Source organism: Acomys russatus, chromosome 26 (genome assembly GCF_903995435.1).
Source record: "Acomys russatus chromosome 26, mAcoRus1.1, whole genome shotgun sequence".
NCBI classification, from domain to species: Eukaryota; Metazoa; Chordata; class Mammalia; order Rodentia; family Muridae; genus Acomys; species Acomys russatus.
In genome coordinates, this window is record NC_067162.1 from 43892380 (window position 1) to 43913009 (window position 20630).

Consider the following 20630-nt stretch of genomic DNA (forward strand, 5'->3'; position numbering starts at 1 on the left):
GTGTGCCACCACGCCCGGCTGATCATCTATCTCTTTACAGCAATAGAACAGCAACCAAGACACACATCTTTAGCAACTAAGAGGAGACACAGCCAGTGCTGACAAGTGCTCATTAACTCAAGACAGGCCTAGACTGAGTAGCTGGCACCAACAGAGACACAAAGGACAGGGTTTGACCCTGTGACTATGAACACAGAGACTAGATCTATAAGCCAGGGACACTAAGGACTTCCTGTGACCAGCAGAGGAGGATAGTGGGAGGAACATTCCAGAACCTTCTGAACCAGAGTGGCCCACCCCACTCTAGCTCACACCCTGGCTTTCAGTAGCAGGAGCTTCTACTGTCCTGAGTCACCAGCCAGTGGTGACTTGTCACAGCAATCCTTCCTCGACAGGACCCTGGGAGCCGTAGGAGGAGCAGAGCTCAGGAGGCAGCCAGCAGACAAGACAGCACCTCTATGATGGCAAGAACCCACAGGGGTCCTCTGGCCCGACGCAGGGGTGACAGGTCAGCCCAGAAGCCTCTCACAGCAGCTCCACCACGGCCACAGCTGTGCTCTGCCCAAAGATGAAAGTGCCCACCAGTACGGAGAGGGTGCCCCAGGCCTCCAGGCAGCACCTACAAAAGCAACACACCTGGTTGTATGGCTGGTAGTATGCAGTGCCAGGTGGTGTTGACAGGCCAGGAGTGTCATTGAGCCAGACAAAATGCCATGTGCTGGATAGCTTTATGTCAACTTGACACAAGCTCAAACCATCTGAGAGGAGAGGCAACCTCAGTTGAGAAAATGCCTCCAAAAGATCAGGCTGCAGGCAAACACGTTGGGCATTTTCTTAATTAGTGTTTGATGGGGGGGGGTGCTAGTCCACTTTGGGTGGGGCTGTCCCTAGCCTGGTGCTCCTGGGTTCTGTAAGAAGGCAGGCTGAGCAAGCCATGGGGAGCAAGCCAGGAAGCAGCACCCCTCTATGGCCTCTGCATCAGTTCCTGCCTTCAGGTTCCTGCCTTGTTTGAACTCTTGTCCTGACTTTCTTCAACGATAAACTATGATATGGAAATATAAGAGATATAAACCCTTTCTTCCCCAAGTTGCTATTGGTCATGGTTTTATCACAGAAACAGTTGCCTTAACTAGGAAATCCCCTTTCTCTTTTTATCAGAGAGACAGCAGGAAATAAAGTCCCTTACTAGAATGTTCTTTCTTTCTTAATACTTTATCAAGGAAATGGGGGAGGGGAGGCACAACCTCAGAGCATCTACTGGAACAGCCCATAAGTGAGAGAGAAGGCCAAAGTCCTGAGCCACACATAGTCAAGAAGGTAGTCAGTTGGGGCACAGGACCAGAGGAGCGTGGGGCAACCAGGACAATCAGCCACTGAGAAAGAGAACCTCCACTGAGATCCATAAGGCTATAGGCAAGCCTGTAGGGCATTTTCTTAATTGGTAATCAGTGGACCAGCAAGTGACAGGGTTTCCACTGCACCATTAACAGGAGCTAGAAGTGACCAACACCAGAGGGGGACATCTCTGGCGGAACAGCATTAGCACCGCCATAAGCCCACAGGACACGATGCCACACACCAACCACGCGGGAAGGACAGAGGGCAGTTTCAGAAAATCGTCCTGAGAGCCCATGAATAATCCATACTGAACTTGGCCAGGAAAGATTCCACAGCCTGTTTCAGGGACCAGCCAGTGGGGACCAGTCAGTCAGCTTAGAGAAATCCAGAGCAACTCCTGTCAGGATAGAGGGGTCTGAGCCATACCTGCTCCCCGAGGAAAAACAGACCTTGGATTCACTGGGACTGAAGGATGAGAAGTGAGCACAGGCCTGGAGCAGGTACCCACATCCATGGCTGTGTAAGCCATGGGCTCTGAAATGGGCTGAGTGCCCCACACATTGCATGCTAACATGGGACTAGGGCCTTACCCAGAACAGGGTCTGCAGGTATGATTAAGTGCAAAGTGCTGGGGCCTGAGTCCATCCATGGACAAATATCTTCTATGATGACACAGCAGGTAGGCCTGAGTCCTGTCAGCCACCAGACCTTTAGACTCAGGACCAGCCTGTGCCCTGCTCCTACCCTGAGCCGAGCTTCAGAGGAGGTGTCGCAAGGGCCACTGGAAGCAAGGGAGTATACTTCAAGCAGACAGGACATTCCAAGCACAGAGCCTGGAAGCTAATATGTACACACTGGTGAAGGCTGGCTGGAGATTTGTGCTGCTCTCACCCAGGCCACACCCACTGCGTGTAGTTTCCCAGGCCCAGGGGAACACATTGGAGGCCCAGCCCCTCACTACACCCTAGGCATCAGTCTCATCTTGGGGACACTCACTTGACCTTTGGTCCTATGGGCTCCGTGTCCACAGCACAGATGAGGCACAAACCTGCAAAGGAGACATGAGGTCACCTTGGCTCCCCCTTACCGAATTGGACGTGCAAAAGCTGCCAAAGCCCCACAGGCCTCAGGTGGCCAATGGGAAAGTGGTGCATCTGAAAAGGTGGTATGGCACAGTGGTTAGGGGGCCAGTTTGGAGTTAGTGAGGCCAGTGATGGCTTCAGCTAAGCACCCCTAAAATGAATCTGCTGAACAGCATGGCCTCTCAGGCATATACCTTCCAGGGTCAGGAACTTGGTTGGTGCCTGTAGGCTCAATGTTCTTAACAAATATATTTTATTAGTAACTTATTAACTGAGCGTATGTCACTTATAACCTGACTAACTGAAACATAGGAAAAGAGGGTTAAAGAATACAATAATAAAACCATGAGGATATCAGTTCCAAGGAACGAATCTCCTGGCATAATCAGCAGGATTTCTTCTGCTGGAACCTGGAGTAACCAGAACCTGGAATCGCAGCAGGAGCCCGGAGCTCCGAAGCCTTCCCTCAAGTGGTTCTCTCTAGGAGTGTCTCAAAGTGAAGTGATGAACAGCCAAAACTATCTCAAGTCTCCAAAGGCCCCGCCTCTTGTTTTTTGGCTCATTTTTATACCTCCTCTCAGAATTTGTTCAAGGATGTTTTTCAGCTGGCTAATAACCAATTTCCCCTCACATAGTGGTTCAACTTCTAAAGGGATAAACATCACCTGTTCTCTCTCACAAGTCTTTTTCTCATCCCCAACTTGTGATCTAAACAAAAAAACATGTTTATCTCTCCTTCAGGTACCCCAGTTTCGGGATGCACCCATGGGGCTATAGTTGCTCCCGTTCCTTCTCTTTCCTTTCCTTCAGACAGGGTCTTGCTACACAGCCCAGACTGGCCTGGAATTCCCCATCCCCCTGCCTCAGCTTCTCTACTGTTGGGATGACAGGCAAGTACTGCTATGATCAGCTTCCTCTTCCTCCTCCTCCTCCTCCTCCTTTGTTTTTTAATATTTTCAGAGGCTGGGAAGATGGCTCAGTGGGTAAAGCCTTTGCCATGCAAGGATGAGGACCGGAGTTGAGCTCCCTGGAATAGAACAGCTGGTGATACGCTGACCTGACGGCAATCCCGGCACATGGCTGGCAGGGTGGGCTAGCCAGACTAGCTGAAATGACAAGCTCTAGGGTTAGCAAGTACACAGGACGGGAAGCCATCCGTGAAGACACCTGATGTCAATCTTGGGCCTCCACCTGCATGCACACACACACACATCATACGAAGGGGGGACAGACACACATCATATGAAGGGGGGACAGGTGTGTGACACAGGCAGATTCCTGGCACTATAGCCTCCTTGGTGAGTTCTAGGATAATGAAAAACCTTGTCGGGTTACCTGAGGAACAACACTTCAGATTGCTGCTGCCTCTCACTCTCTTCTCTTATATATATGTATGTGTGTGTGTATATGTGTGTGTGTGTATGTATGTATGTATGTATGTATGTATGTATGTATATTTCTGGGGCTGTATTTTAGCTATAGAGCTCTGGCCTGGCACGCATGAGTCCTGGGTCCCACCTCCAGCATTGCATCAGTTTTGTTCCACTTCAAAGCCTGCCAGTTCTGCCTGGAGCTCCCAGGAAACTGCTCCCACACTGACCCTCCCTAGGCAGTTCTCTTGGGCACAGGCGAGAGCTGGAGCTTTGAAAAGGCTCCCCTGGGGCCTGAGCCAGAATTGAAAGAGGCCCAGGGAGTTGAAAGAGACCGACACCATGAAACTCATCAAGCTCTACCCAAAACCAGAGTGAAATAGCGATGCTCTCCCACCCTGGCTTCTGCAACCAATGGTGCTGTCAGCCTCAGGGACAACCTGGATTAGGCATTCAGAACATCTGGCCATGACTCAACACAGGGGCATGGCCCCCCCCAAGTTCAACATTTGCCTAGTATGAATCTTCCCATAGCAGAATTGCAGTCAACATGTGGAAATACTACTGTGTGCTGTGCACCTATTGTGTGCCCAGGCTCCTATTGTATGCTGAAGCCTGGAAGCCACTCGGAAGCATTTCCCCAGCCTCACCCCTGCTGTGCCCCCTGGAACTTATCACCTTGGCTCTTCTTCACTGCAGAACGTGGTGTCTGCCTCCAGGTTCGGCCAGTGACAGAAGACTCTCATGGAATGCTCTTCTGGACTGTGAGCCTCGCGAGTTTCACACAGACAGTATTTAAAATGACCAACCAGCCCTAGTGTGCGTGGGAGGCCCTGGGTCCTGGGCCTCTGTCTTCCCACTTGTGGGATGGAATGACACAACACATCCACCTAGGCCTGTTGAGCCACTTAGCCAGGAAAGGTCTGGAAAGCCTGGCCCATACCCGGCTCAGTAACCTAGGCCCTCATCCCACAAGGGTCCCACCTCTAGATCCTATAAACCAGTGATCTCAACCTTCCTGATGCTGAGACTCTTTAATGCAGTTCCTCATGTTGTGATGACCCCCAACCATAAAACTTTTTTTTTTTTTTTTTGGTTTTTTGAGACAGGGTTTTCTCTGTGTAGCCTTGGCTGTCCTAGACTCACTTTGTGGACCAGGCTGGCCTTGAACTCACAGTGATCTGCTTGCCTCTGTGCCTCCCAAGTACTGGGATTAAAGGCATGCGCCACCACCACCCCAGCTCATAAAACTATTTTCATTGCTACTTTCATAACTGCAATTTTTCTACTGTCATGGATTATAATGTAAGTATTTTTGGAGACCACGAGGTTTGCCAAAGGAACTGTGACCCACAGGTTGAGAACCACTGCTGTAGGCCAAGGATGGATGCCGGAGGCTGGACGTAGCTACTCACCAGGGAAAATAAAGATGAAGAAGGAGCTGATGCCACCGATAATGCTAATGATCTCGCTGAGGTCCGGTAGGAACAAAGCCATGGCAAGCGTCACTGCCACCCATAGAAAGGTTAGTGGCAGCCGAACCCATGGCCCTGAGGGGTCAGCCAGCACTGGGGATCCCCATGTGGCCCAGTAGCTCTTCTTCCAAAAGTCCTGCATCACAGACCTGTAGATACATGGACACCAGTGATCAGCCAGCACCTGCAGCTGCTGAGCTCTTGGCTTCCATGAGTCTTTCACACTGCAGGGTCTGCCCCACACCCAACTGTGTGCTCCCCAGGGTACCTCTCAGCACCAGGATCTGTAGGGTGAGGGTAAAGAAGTCAAGATTGCAGGCCCAGTTCTGATGCTTACTCGCTGAGCAATGTCTAATCTCACCATGCCTGTGTACCCTGCTCTGGCTACCAGAGGTGACCTCAGCCCCATAGCACACACTTACACACCCCACACACAGAGAACACAACCTGTAGTGCACTGGGCCGAACACACTCACCTCCCCAGGAACAATACAATGGGGTAGACTGTCACAATGGAGACAGTGAAGAGAACACGTGCTACAATGATGGCTGTGTCATTGCCTGGGTAAGACATCAAGATATCCGCAGAAACTTCTGTCCCGAAGGTCAGGAAGCCATAAACCCCTGCAGGTGGAAAAGAAGGGGCCAAGCATCTGCAATGAGAAGAATCTCACATACATACTTTCCCCCACAATGCCCTAAGGATCCCTTTGGTATAGAGGGAAGGTTCTGGAAGGGTTCCTTCTGCATCCTAATCACTCCTGTGGACTACTTGGTTGCTCATGGCTGGTGCTAGGGCTTGGGTGACGAAGCACCCAGAGCCTTGGGAAATAGGCACACTTTCCACGTCCCCCACTTCTGGGCAACAGCAGCCAAGGATGCAGCTGGTAGCTCAGAGGAGACAACTAAGTCCTGGACTCTCCCTGATTCTTCAGTCACACAGTTGGCAGGAGCAGAGAGCTAGCTCCTTCCCACAGCACCATATTACCTTCTTGTCACCCAGGTCCCTTGCTCTGTCCTGGGATGCTACCTCTGGTCTAAACACATAGGTGTCTCTTGGGGGCCTAGCTAGGACATCCTGTGATCCTATGGACCCTGACACTAGGGACATCTGGAGGGGATAATATAGTCACAGCCTTCAGAGCCTAGGGCTACAGAATGACAGATCCACTGTCTGGGGGAAAAGTTCCCTGGCAAGTGTCTCAGGTGACTGTAGGCGTCCAAGGCTGCACAGCGTATCCCCTGCAGCCCAAAGCCCTCCAAGTCAGAGGCTCCGATAGATGAATACAGGAAGAACCACCAGGCGGTGGCCACTAAAAGTCACCTGTACTGGGATTCCAGTCTGTATATGCACATGCTGTGACCTCGGGCCTCTCACGGCCATCCTCTGGGTCCCACTTTTCCTACCTCTGAGGACCTCTGCTGACCTCACAAAGTTTGTGAGCATTCAAATCCGGCTACATCTGTGCAAGCGTTTTGTAAGCCACTTCCGGATACAGCCACACACCTCAGACTAGCAGGGAAGGCACCACATGTGAGGACAGGGCCTTTGGGACATGCAGAACGCGGTGTGAGTCTCAGCTTTGCATATCTAACTGTGGGGGCCTTGGGAAAGCCACAGAAGCCTTCCTAGCCTCAGTTTCCCCATCTGTAGCCATTTCCTATGGGATGCTACGGATTAAATGAGAAAAGGTGTTGACAGCCCAGAGCATCATGCCCGGCATGGGAGGGGTCTTCTATTAACCTTGCCTTTATCCACTTTCCACGGCCACTCCCTCCCCTCTAGGGCACCTTCTCAGACCCTACCTGTCAGGGAGTAGATAAGGCAACAGGCCAGCAAGGGAGAGCACAGAAACCAGGGCCCAGTGGGAGAGGTTCTGGTTCCGCATGCTGCAGTAGATGGAAACGGCGGCCTCATGACACTGGAAGACAGAATGTGCATTTCAGACCCTCCAAGGATGACTGGGGAGGAGTTGCACCCCAAAGTTAGGAAATACCTGAGAGTCCACCAGCAGCATAGACAAATGTCAGGACACTCAATGACTGGAATATTATACAGCTCTCAAAAGGACTGACCCTGACTCCCCACCTCAGTGCAGAAGAATCTCACAAAACCACATAAGGTTGGTGGAAAGAGGCCTGAAGTTCAGATCATAAGACAAACATATTTATAGCAGTGTCCAATGTTCCAAAGGTCCAAGGGTGCTGTCAGCACTGGGGAGGGGAAAATTCTTCCTGTGTGTTAGAGGGTATCAGGCAGCATTCCCTGTCTACACTGCTGGCTTCCCATGTATGTTAAAAACCTAAAATAGCCCCAGATGCCACCAAGCTGCTGGGACCCCACCTCTATAATAACAGAGAACAGGAAAGCAGGCTACTGATGAGAAAGTGGTGAAGGCCCTCTGGGGAGGCCATGTGGGATACCCACACTTACGATTTACACTTTTTAAAAAAAAAAAAAAAGGAAGCAAGTTCTGGGCCTGCCACCAAGGCTGATGCTCTGAGTTCGATTCCCAGAACCTGCAAGGTAGAAGGACAGAAGCAACTCCTACAAGTTGTCCTTTGACCTCCACATGTTCATCATCACATATGAACACACACACACACACACACACACACACACACACACACACACACACACAGAGCAAGGTAAAAAAACTTTAAGATGATATACTATACCATGGTGACAAGTTTCTGTGCAATTTGGCTTTCCTCATCTGGCGCAGCCCCAGCCCTGGTATCACACAAGCAGGTGAGGGACCCCAAGGATAGCGATGTACATCAGGATGCTCCCCTGTTACCCACCACAGTCACACCTCTGCCCTCATCCTAAACAGAACTCTTTCCTCCCACATGGCCCCCACCCCCAGCCGTGAGCATCCCTGGCTCTGACTGTTCAGCCTCTATCAGCTGCCAAGTCACCATCGCCAGCTGAGAACCATGCCTGGGCAACACATGGACATCTCTTGACTCCACTTGAGGCCAAAGGCTGGCAAACAAGCGTCACCAGCTCCGCCAGCAGCTCTCTGTTAGCCCATGCTTGACTCCTACTTGATGCGAGGTGGAGGAGTCACAGGGCTCCCCAGCAGCCCTGGAGTATAGGTACAGTGGGGAGGCACATGGATGGGCCTTATTCCTCTTGGCCCAACCCACGGTCAGCACAGACACACTAACCCTAACCCATAAACCTGGGCAGTAGTATTACCCCCACCATCTGCCCTGGGCTTTTCTGACAGCCAGGAGCCCTGGCAGTGGCAACTATACCAGATCCTTGGCTGACAGTGGTGGGCCTCAGGGTAAACCCCTCAGACCAGTGTCCAGCAGCACGTCTGTGTGTACCCTGTGTACTTGGCAGGACAGCCAATGGATTCTGCAGGGCCACTTAACAGCCCTGTGGCTCCTGAAGGGACATCAGCACCTTGGCTCTGTCATAGGTCCTTATTTAGGAATTATAGACAGTGCCCCATTTGGGGGATCCAGAGCCCCAGTTCTGCAGGCAGCAATGTAGCCAACACCCTACCCCACCCCCATACAACGTGAAGATGTTCAGGGGCACAGACATCTCCTTATGTGCCTATCTGAAGAAAGCCTCTGTAGACAGCCAGTGCAGCCAGGCTCTCCAGTCCCTAGTCAATGCACAGGGGAGGGGACACATGAACCAAAAAGTACGACAGTTTCGGTCCACACAATTGAATGTCACTTGGCCTTAAAAAGGGCGCACCTTCAAACACAGCACTCAGGAGGCAGAGGCAGGTGGGTCTCTGAGTTTGAGGCCAGCCTGGTCTACGGAGCAAATTCCAGGACAGCCAGGGCTACACAAAGCAACCTGTGTTGAAAAATCAAAACCAACCAAACACACAAAAAAACAAAAACAAAAAAAAAGGAACGAGGCACCAGATGACATCCAAGACTCAGATGACAAGAGGGAAGCATTGCACAAGGCCACAAGCCACCCGTGACAGGAAGATCCACAGACAGAAGAGCCATGGTCACTAGAGGCTGAGAGGAAGGGGAGGGGAAGGAGGAAGAGGAGGAGGAGGAGGAGGGGGAGGAGGAGGAGGAGGAGCCACTATTCACATTGCTGGTGGCCACACTTTAGAAGGGCAGTTGTATGAGCTGAACTGACCCACAGTGAGTCTGTCTAAATCAAAACCAGCAGGTACCAAGGTGGCCAGGGTGGCTAGAGACACAGTCTGCAGCCCTATGCTCCCCCAGGCCCTTCGCTGATGCAGTTTAGGCTGGGATGCGGGGAGGAAGGCGGGGTAGGGGTGGTGGTGCCCTATTTTTAAATGTGTTTGAGGAGAGATGGTGTTTGAATCCTGTCAGAAGTCCTGACGGCCATAAGCCTTTCTGCCTTTTTTTTCCCCCTCACAGCCCAACCTGCCAAGTTCCTCCATCTTATCTCCTCACAGACTCTTGACTCTCCAGATCCTTCATCCACCCATGGCCAGAGCCCCACCCCCACCCCCACATCCTGTCCTTCCAGGCTCCCCAATCACAGCAGCCCTGGAAACCCTGGAAACCACAGCTTGGTTGCTAGGAGAGCCAAGGAGGGAGCTGAGGTCAAGGTGGGGCCTGTGAACATTCAGAAGGGGCCTTGCACAGGCCGACTGCCACTCTACGGTGACCACACCCAGGCAACAGCCCAGAGCAAAATCAGCCCCACGCGGCCTTGAAAATATCATGTGTGAGAGCTTCTCAGGAGCGGCTCACCAAACCTCAGAAGTGACAGTGAGTCAGTTACCAGGCTGAGAAATGGCAGTGTGGCAGCGGGTTATCAAAAACAGTTCTGAGAGAAAATGCAAGGTGGATAACGGAATCGGAAGGTAAGGGGAGGAGGCCCGAGGCCAGGAGGCTATCCCCTCCAGATTCCTTTGGGTAGCTCTCACTCATCCTCTGCTCAGATCCTACACAGAATGGTGGCTTTGCTCCAGTGACGTTCTACTGTGGCTGTGTTCCAGAGACATTCTGCCTGTTTGGTCCCCTGTCCTGTCATCACTTGGCCTCCTGTCTTATCCCTATATCCTCTAGGCAGTAACACCTTGAGAGACATAGATCTTTCTTCTCTAAGGCCCAGGGCAGAAGCCACCTACTCTGCAAGCATATGCAAGTGGCTCCGTCCCCAGGCCTCGTGGCAGTTCTGTGATCACTCTTCAGAGAAGCAAGTCCCAGGTCCCCGCCCCTTCTCTGGATTCCACACCCAACCACCCTGGTAGTGCTGATACTGGGGGTGTGAGGGAGAAACTCAGTGACAGCCCATGTCCCCTCTAGGTGGCCCAGATGTCACAGCCTCTGGAAGACAGCCCATAAGCACAGCTGAGCACCGAGAGAATAGGCACCCAGACTTCTCCCCAGGGGCAGTGGCAGGGGGGCACGTGGCGGGGGGGCGGGGTTGCAGAGCAGAGCTGTGCCCTCCAGAGAGCTCGGAAGCCTGAAAATGTCACATTCTAAACGTACCTGAAATCCGAAGCAGATGGTAGGGAAGACGCTAAACACAGAGGTCCAGGGAGACGGGCTGGGAATAGACAGGGACAGGTGTTCATTAGGGAGTTAGAAACAACCTTCGACCTGAGAGCATCTGTTTTAAATGAAATGAGAGAAATGTGATGGAGTGTGGCTGCAAGATGTGCTTTGAACGGCCAAGTCTGTGCGCATGCTCCAGGGCCGAAAGGAGGCTTGTTCGATGCTGCACTTTTTGAATACATCTTTGTAGACCTTAGGTGACATGACACGGCCTGTGTGGGTGGGGTCTGGGCAAGACACAAGCCCCATCTTCCCTCTAGAGGCTGCCCATTCCCAATGTTATGGGGGTGCTAGGGCACACACAGACTGTCTGACACATCTCCCCAGATGCAAGGTTGGTGGCTGTCAAAGGAACTTTCATTCTCCTGTTTGATTGTTGTCTTGGAAGCTTACTGCCTCCTTCTGCTAACCTAGGCCAAAACCCCAGAAGGAATGGACCCACCCATGCCATGGTCTGATTGAACATATGATCTGATGTCTGACTGTGAGGGAAGACATACTCCTGGGGAGCCGAAGGAACATTCCTGGCTTTTTGGGCACCTTAGTTTGTCACAGCAGGCCCAGGAAGCCCACCTGTCTTAAAACCGTACCCAGGCTCTTCCATCTCCTCTACCTCCTGCCCCTGTACCCCAGCTCCACAGCCCAGCAGCACAGACATCAGTACCCACAGCCTCCAACACTGTCCTCTGGACATCACAACTCTGCTCCCCCTAACTTGGCTCCCTCAAACTGTAGGCACACATGGCTGACCAGCCACTGGGCATCTAGCTCATGTCTCCAAGCCACTTCTACCATGTCCTGGCCCTCAGGTTTCACTCTGGGATGCACATCTTCTGACTGTTTAACCATATCACTGTAGGTCCTAATCGAGGATGGACCCTGGTTCAATCAGGAGAGAAAATTCCAAGAGTGATGACTACATACTTACATGCCACTGAGCTGTCCCTGTCCTGAGAAGCAGACATCCACACACCTGGCATCTGACCACATCGTATCCCCTGCTTGGATGCTCCTCTGCCTGGGATACTCCCCTTGCCTGGGATAATCCCCCACCTGGGATGCTCCCCCACCTGGGATGCTCCCCTACCTGGGATGCTCCTCCATCTGAGGCATCAGGGCTGGGCTGGCCTGGCCCCTATTCCTGCACCTGACTCCCAAAGCCCATTTAGCAATCCTTTTCAGGAATGAGCCATGCTTCATCCCTGTGGTGCTCAGAACACCAAGAGTTCCCCAGTTCTCCCATGGCAAAATCAATAGTCTTTATAGTAGCTCTGAGTCCCTACATGACACCCTACCTCACTTTCAGCTCTAGTCAGAGTTCTGTAGCCCTCAGAAGATCCCCTTTCAAGAATCCTATCCCCACCTGGATTTTCCCAGACTCACCTTGGCAAAGGATGAGACTGGCGCACCAGGCCCTGGGGCCACAGGTAGTACTGCACTGTGATGACCAAGGCAAGGTAGCAAGCAGCCAGAGTACCTAGGATGCTGGTACACACAAGACAGAATCAGAGACGCCTCACCAGAGACACACAGCCAGCGCTCACATGGGCATCCCAGCTCTGCCCTGGCTAGCATGGAGGCAGGAAGCTCTCTTCCTCAACCACCATTCCCTCTGCGTATGTGGAGCACCAGGGGGTGGCTGCTCAATGCTGTCTTGGCCTAGAGTTCAGAGGTATGGGTTCCAGGTGGCCCAGCATCCTTGGGGAGAGCAACCAGGACACCTCTTCTTTCACCAGGAGTGCCAGGCAGCTGCTAAAGTTTGATATTCAAGACAGGACAGTCTCAGGCTTGGGCACAGGGGAGAGGAAGAAGAGTCTGGTGTGGCCTGAGGCCACAGAAGCCTTGTGGGCTGCAGGTGTGGAGGGACTGGGTTCTGAGGCCTCTGCTCAGAGTCACAGGGTTACAAAGCACATTGCTACTCACACACAAGGCAGCAAAGAACCTGATCTTGGGCCAAGTCTGTCTGTCATTAGCTTAGTTTTTCAACACCATCCCTGGAAGCTTCAAGGTCAAAAATGAACTAAAAGCCATGCCCATCTGACTGTATAACCTGTGTGGCTGTGTGTGTGGGAAGCCTGCCACAGTTAAAGGACAACATGCGCTGTTACAATGGCATTTTAGTCATCTGTAAAGAACAGTGAAATGCCAGGCATGGTGGCACACACCTTTAATCTCAGAACTCAGGAGGCAGAGGCAAGCGGATCAATGTGAGTTCGAGGCCAGCTTGGTCTACAAAGCAAGTCCAGGACAGCCAAGGATACACACAGAGAGACCCTATCTCGAAAAAACCAACAAGCAACCAACCAACCAACAAACAAAAACAGTGAAATGAAGAAATGTGCAGGAAAATGAATGGAACTGGAAAACACACTAAAGTAGGGGACTCAGACCCAGTCAGCCAAACTCTACCCATGATGGTAGAACACACATGATATTAATGTATAGAGGGGTAATACTGAGGTTAAAGGTTGAAGCATGGGTTTGGGGTGGGAGTAGAGGAAAGAAAAAGCCTGGCATGGGTCTAACCAAAGCTAAGGACATAAAAAAAAAAAGTCCTTACAGAAAATGACTACTCTGTAAGCTAATTTAATTTTTTTTTCTGTTTTGTTTTTGTTTTTTCGAGACAAGAGTTCCTCTGTGTAGCCTTGGCTGTCCTGGACTCACTTTGTAGACCAGGATGGCCTCGAACTCACAGTGATCCACCTTCTTCTGCCCCCTGAGTGCTGGGATTAAAAGCATACAATGCACTACCATGCCCGGCAAACTTTTTCTTTTAAAAGGGAGTTTAAGTTGGGTGTAAGTGGCATGTGCCTTTAATCTCAGGAGGAAGAGGAGGGTGGGTCCCTGAGCTCAAAACCAGACAGAACTACATAGTAAGGTGCTGTCTCAGACAACACTGCTTCTGAAAGACATGGGTTATGCCGCAAAAACCTCAATGCCAGGAATGAGATCTGTCTGTATAAGTCACTGATCAGCGAGGTCCTAGAACACGCCCCCCCCCCCCCCCCCCCCCCTGCACCCCAACAGAACCACAGGCTATTGCTGCAATTTTGGTTGCACTACAGAACTAGATAGGAGCCGGGCATGGTGGCGCACGCCTTTAATCCCAGCACTTGGGAGGCAGAGGCAGAGGCAGGTGGATCAATCAATGTGAGTTCGAGGCCAGCCTGATCAACAAAGTAAGTCCAGGCCAGCCAAGGCAACACAGAGAGACCCTGTCTCGAAAAACCAAAACCAAAACAAAAACAGAACAAGATAGGAAGGCCCCTTTCCTGAGGAGGCTGTTTACACCTTAGTCCAGGACGTTAAAGAAATAAATCTCCCACTGACTGGGAAACTTCCTCCTTGGTGACTAGCTTTCAGAGTGGTGGTGGGTGCTACGCAGGCTGCTGGGGAGGGGGAGATGTCAATGCCACACTGTGTGCTACAACACCAACCTGCTGGGTGGGATACATGCAGGCAATTCATGTTAAGGGAGAGGAAGAGAGAGACAGAGAGAGGTGGGAAGGGGAGGTCTGGATCCAGGGAGAGAGGAAGGCGGGAACGAGGAGCAGATATAATCAAGATACAGCGTACCAATGAAGAAAATTGTTGAAGAATAAATTTATATCGTCATCATCATTATCATCTTGGTTTTTTAGAGACAGGGTTTCTCTGTGTAGCGCTGGCTGTCCTGGAGCTCACTCTGTAGATCAGGGTGGCCTTGAATTCAGAGATCTTCTACCTGTCTCTGCCTTCCAAGTGTTGGGATTAAAGGCATGTGCCACTTTTAATACCAGTGCTAAAATTACTACTGCTACTACTAATTTTTTCTTTTCATTTTTGTTTTTTTTTGAGACAGGGTTTCTCTCTGTAGCCCTGGCTGTCCTGAACTCACTTTATAGACCAGGCCGGTCTTAAACTCACAGAGATCTGCCTGCCTCTGCCTCCAGAGTGCTGGGATTAAAGGCATGTGCTACCATGCCCAGTTAAAATTATTATTTTTTAAACCTACTGTTAGTATTTCTTAGCTTATTTATATTTTATACTGTGGGTACATAGAACCTGTAAAACTTCCAATTTTCTTCTCAAATGGAAATAAACCTGTCCTTCCTTTCTCTCTCCTGACATAGTACTACCCAAAGCTGGGGCCCTGTCCCACAGCTGCCCTGCCCAGAAGCCACCAAGCACCCCCCCCTCCCCCCGTACCTGGTGTACTTCTGGAAGGCGATCTCCCGCAATGCTGACAGGGGAAAGATGACCAGCACAGAGATGAGGGGCAGGGTGAATTGCTGGGCTGCATACCAGGGCGGTGGGACGCCAGGCAGGAGAGAGTCACACACTGTTAGAGACAGGGATAGGAGCTAGGCTTGGAGCCCACAGGAACCATAAGGCACAGACACATGGACTGGTGGCTAAGTTAGCCTGGGAGTGAAGGGATCAGAAATGAAATGGGGTCCATCTCATGAAGGGAGAAACCCCGTATTTTGTTAAGTCACTCAACATACATACGCTGAGCTTCCTTCTCAGCCTTTGTGGCACTGTGAGCTGACTAGCTTTGTGTCCAACGAGATGGCTACTGGAAAGAGTGAGCCCCTGGGTGCTTGCCACAGCTCTGCACAGCTGCTCAGCTAACTGACCACTCCAAAGCTGGGGGTCTGAGACCTGTAGATCTTACTTACATTGTGAGTTGAAGGGTAAATGTAAGGGGGTGCCTCTGCTGGCACGTCCATCCCATCAATGGTGGTTAGGACCCTTAGGAGCCACGAGGCTGATGGCAGAGCTGGTATGGAGGCCCCTGGACAGCAGGAGCCCCCTCCTCATGCCTGCTGCAGACCCCAGAACCCTTGCCTCAGCTTCTGTCTCTCCTCATGGACCTTCCTGCTGGCTCAATTTTGCCCATGGCAGCCAGGAGTTCTCAAAGCTGGGAGGAGCTGCCCAGCCTCCTAAAAGCCATACCGAGGACCTGCCATGAGGTCTCTTGTGCCACATGCTGCAGGACAAAGCCATACCAGAAACGCCTGACTCCAGGGCAGGGGACATCGACATCATCATCAACAACCTCTCAGTGAAAGCACCATGGAAACCAGCAAGATGGCTAACATTGTCTAAGGTAGGGGCGGGGAGCAAGGGAGTAGCAGGCAGCCTGAAACTGGAGTGACTGGGAACTACAGGCAAGGCAACCAATGGACAGAGGTGAGGCTGGGAGAGGGTCACAGGGTCACACCACTGTGAGAAAACCCCTTTCAGAGCTCATCAAAGGAAGCCTCACATAGAAATAACTGCCCTCGGTGATCTACCCAATGGACAGAACATTCTCCATCCACAGTTATATGGAGAGCGGGGACTGACTTTGACATGAGCTCTGGTGCTCCATATTTGACCACCTCCCCTTGGTGGGGAGGCCTGGCGGCACTCAAAGAAAGAATAAGCAGGCTATTAAGATGAGACTTGATAGCCTATGACCACATAGTGGGGGAGGAGGTTCCCCTCGGTCATAGACCTAGGGGAGGGGAATAGGGTGAAAGCGGGAGGGAGGGAGGAATGGGAGGATACAAATGATGGGATAACAATTGAGTTGTAATCTGAATATATTAATAAAATTTAAAAAAAAAAAAAAAAAAGAAAGAACTGCCTTTGGGGAACAGCTCCCTCAGCTGGTGAGGCAAGGAAGTGTCCCGCAGCCAGGTCACCCTGCAGAAGTTAGTCACCCCTGTGCTACCAAAAGGAGGCAGGTAGAGAAGGGCACATACAGATCCTAGGTGGGTTTTAGAATGCCACACTGGGTAGGGTGCAAACCCTTCACCCCCAGAGTTACCTGCAGCCAGGAAACACCAGCCCTTTCATCATCAGTATGACGCCACCTCCTTCACAAACCTGAACTGTCTATACAGCCCATGAAGTCCTCGGCACCAATGGGGTCATTTTTGTGCCTAGCTCACACAGTGACTGTCCCTTGGTGCTTAAGCTCTTTTTAGCATCTTCTTTCTAAGAGTGTGGGATGTCAAGGACAGGTACATCCCCGGGGGACAGACCAGAAAGAGGTGAGCATGCTCTGTCCCCCTCTCAGTCCACCGAGATCTGGGGTGGCTCATTTCTGGGCACAGTGCTCTATCCCAGAGCCCCTGGCTTCTCAACCCAGCCTGGATCTGAGGTGTGGGAGGGGTTACACTTGCCACTGCTGGTACCTGACCATTCACTCCCTGGGAGGTGCAGAGATTCCATCCTCCATATTCTTTGGCATTAGACAGTGTCAGAGGTTCTAAAATCCCAAGCCAGGAGCTTTGCCGTGCAACGGCAGGAGAGAAAGATGCACACAGCAGTACAGACACGCTGCAATCTAACCCTAGCAACAGCTATATTCCAATTAAGCCTAAATATTGCAATTAAAAAGCCTGAGGTTGTCAAGATAATTAAAGAAAAAAAAATCCCCACAAGACTCAGCCATATGCTGTCTACACAGAATGCAATTACAATCCTAAAGTGTAGCTGGCTTCAGGGAGGAGTAGGAGGGGCACCCATGGACGCTGACCTTGAGGAAACTGGTGAATCTATTAACACAGAGAGAGAGAGGCTTCATGCCAGAGATAAAGCAGAATATTCCATATTAATAAAGGATGTGCCTAATCATGGGGCTTCAAAAGCCGCAGAGCGGAGACCAGAATTAAAAGGTGAGGTAGCAAGGCCGGAAGTCACAGCTGGAGGTGTCAACACCTAGTTCTTAGATGGCAGTAGATTAACCAGGACATTTAAAAACTCAGAAGAGATGGGCTGGGGATGTAGTGGAGTGAATAGAGCACATGCCTAGCACAGGAGGCCCTGGGTTCCATGAGCAGTACTGCGTAAACCAGGCGTGGTGGCACATGCCTGTGATCGCAGTGCTCGGGGCAAAGGGATGGGGCTGGAGAGATGGGGCGGGGCAGCGAGGAACATGCACTGCCCTTGTTTGGTCTAGTTTGGTTTCTAGGCTCATCTGCATCGGGTGCCTCACATCTGCCTGTAAGTCCAGTTCCAGGGGGACCTGACACTTCTGGTCTCTGTGAGCACTTGCACTCACATGTGCACATACCGCTCCCCCCACCACCCCTACCCCCGCCATCAACACACATATAATTTTTAAAAATAATAAAAATAAATATTTTTAAGAGAAGTGGAACAGGGCCACTAGGAGCTCAAGGTTATCCCGAGCTCCTTAGAGAGCTCAGCTCTAGTCCAGCCTGGGCTATGTGAAGCCCGGTTTCAAAACGGAATAAAACAGCACAGCATGGACCGGTCACCAAGACTGGGTCACGAGTGAGTCTCAAGACTCTCAATCTCCTCGTTGTGCAAGGGGATAGTCTAGTCTGCGCTACAATTAAGAAGGGAGCCGGAGAAACTGAATGACTCCCGAATGGATATTAAGCAAGACAGGTGTGGCGATCCTGTGAGACAGGGCGGAAGGCACGACAAGGTTCTAACTAAGCTCGTGCCTTTGTGGTGCCAACAGAAGGTAGGACAAGTGGGCCAGGTGCAGCTATGGCCTAGAGGAGAAGACTTAGTAGAGGAGCAGAGGCCAGGATCATGTGTCTTTGCTGTGCCCAGATGAAAGGTGCTAACGGGAAGCTCTCAGGAGGGTCTGTGTGCAGTTGCCTTAATTTTGCCATCTGTGAAATGGGTTGTCTCCATGAGCCATCCCATCTGCAGCCATGCCTTCATGACTGCTCCCTTCCTAACTTCTGTTGGGTTCTCAGGCGAAGCCTTGGCTCTGCTGTCCCCTTTGAGGCCCATCAACTACCCGCTGTCCTGTTCATCAGCTGGGACCCCCCCGTCTCCTGAGAGTCATTAACGGGACCCGCACCCTGGATTACCCCAGTGCTAGGAAAGGAACTCACACTTCTCCAGCTGGTCCCCAATCACCCTGAGGAAGGCCACAGAAATCATGAGCAGGTTGGTCAGGAAGCAGGCTTCACACAGCTTTCCCATGGCTGCCCCACACAGCTCCCGGACCACACCCTGATAGGTGGTCTGGCCACTGACAGAAGCTGCGTAGCCCAGGATGACCAGGCCGCTGACCAGGAAGACCAAAGAGACCTGCAGAGGAGACGATGAGGCTTGCGCATTAGAAGCGTGACTCACGGGTCAGCTGGCCCAAGTGTGCCCCCCATGGAGCCTCTGCAGAGAGCTGTGCATGGCCTAGGCTTCTAGCAGGGCCCTGCCCAAGAACTTCAAGGGGCTGGGCACTAATGAAACCCCACAAAGCCAGGGAGTTGAAATTCTCTCCTGTTGGCTTGAGAGGTAAGGCTAGGAAAGTGGGGCAGAACAGGGACTTCTGCGTCAGAGCCTCAGGCCAGCCTGGTATGAAACAGGTTCTAGACCCTGCTGTGTGGCCTCGGGGAAATGGTGACAGTCCCACCCACCTGCCTCTCAGGGGTGCTGGGGGCTGTGCATTCAGGCGCAGACAGGGTGAGTGCTCTGCAAAGGGTGGGCTTTGTGGTTTGTATGTGGCAGTGGGGGGGGGTCTTATTGCCTTCCAGGGATCTCTTTATCTTTATAGTAAACAATCTTCACACATACATGAGTTAGAACGCTGCCCCAAACCCACGATCCACCCCGGATCCCACAGACAGGCTCCCATCTGCAGCCATCTCAGTTTATAAGGTGTATGAATGGGCTGCAGGTATCGCTGTAATTCCCCAGGGTGGTTTACATGGAAGTGTCCGGGCGGCCCCAGGCTGTGCAAGCCCAGCCCCTCAGCACATGGCCTGGCACTACCCCCGGACAGTCCCGCATCTAGTACTGTGCCCGTGCTGCATTAGGAGGTACAATTGTGTGCACTTGCAGCCTGTGTCTTTTTCTTGCTAATACTTCAGGGCGGGATTGGTCTCATACTAACCCTAACCCGTGGAGACTCAGTGGGACAGTACTTGCATGTGACCCACTCAGAGTGGGACATGTCTCCCAGGTACAGAGACTGAAAAAGAAAATCCCACGCCCCCCCCCCCCACACACAAGACAGCGAGCTCTGCAGAAGCAACCAATGCTAAAAAAGAAAAAACAAAACAAAACAAAACAAAACAAAAAAAAAACCCTGCCTGGAAGAGCCGGAGCCATCGTCCACCTGCCCTGAGACAACCTCTGTGACTTACCAAGGTCACTAGGAAGGTGGGCACTGTGCCTCCAGCCTTGTAGAAAGCCCAGGGGAAGTTGAGCAGGCCGGCACCCAGAGCAGACTTCAGGAGAATGAATACGGCGCCCAGTGAGGACAGGGTGGGATTGGGGGTGACAGGGAGGGGCTTCTCCGGAAGACCTCTGCTCCCTCTGGGCTGTCCCTCCATGGCTGGGGCAGCAGAGGGACAGAGAGGAAGGGGCTAGCGTCACTCCTTCCTTTCCAAAGAGGAGAGCTCCAAGGGTGCTTGTTCACCCTGGCCTCTCTAACTTACATTTCTTCTCTCTCCTGCCCTCCCTCTAACCCCAAGGCGACCCTGACTTCATCCCTCCTTCCCCCTTACAACTAAAGCCCTGGTTTCCTCTCCCCGATAGATGCTTACTCCCCAACTCCCACCCACAACCGTGCTTCCAAACTCAGCTCCCACAGTGCCTGGAGCCCTAATCCTTACCAGACCCAGCAAGGGGCGCCACAGTCCTGGACCAGCAGATTCCAATTTAGGCTGCCTCTCCTCCGAGCTTCAGCTGCATTGCTGCAGCCCTGGGGTTGGGGGTTGGGTGGGTGGGCTGAGAGTCTACCTCCTCAGGGATGGGCTGCTGAGCCAGTCATTAGGGAGGCCTAAGGGCATGTGTCCAGTTAAAGCTCCAAGTCTGAGGGACAGAGGAGACAGACCAAGACCACCTGCCCCAAGAGCTTGCAAATTTGGAGGCTTCTGGCC

At 51.9% G+C, this 20630-nt stretch overlaps 1 protein-coding gene across 1 annotated transcript; it reads right to left on the minus strand.

The window, feature by feature from the left end:
* Positions 1 to 514: 514 nt before the first annotated feature.
* Slc38a8 (solute carrier family 38 member 8) lies at positions 515 to 20423 on the minus strand. The gene is given in 12 exon segments (XM_051168730.1): positions 515 to 619; positions 2335 to 2386; positions 5206 to 5414; positions 5742 to 5889; positions 7072 to 7105; positions 7107 to 7187; positions 10723 to 10780; positions 12172 to 12273; positions 14977 to 15109; positions 18639 to 18837; positions 19893 to 20083; positions 20364 to 20423. Coding segments are annotated over 11 exon segments (1299 nt in total). The 5' UTR covers positions 20082 to 20083; positions 20364 to 20423; the 3' UTR covers positions 515 to 525.
* Positions 20424 to 20630: the final 207 nt, after the last annotated feature.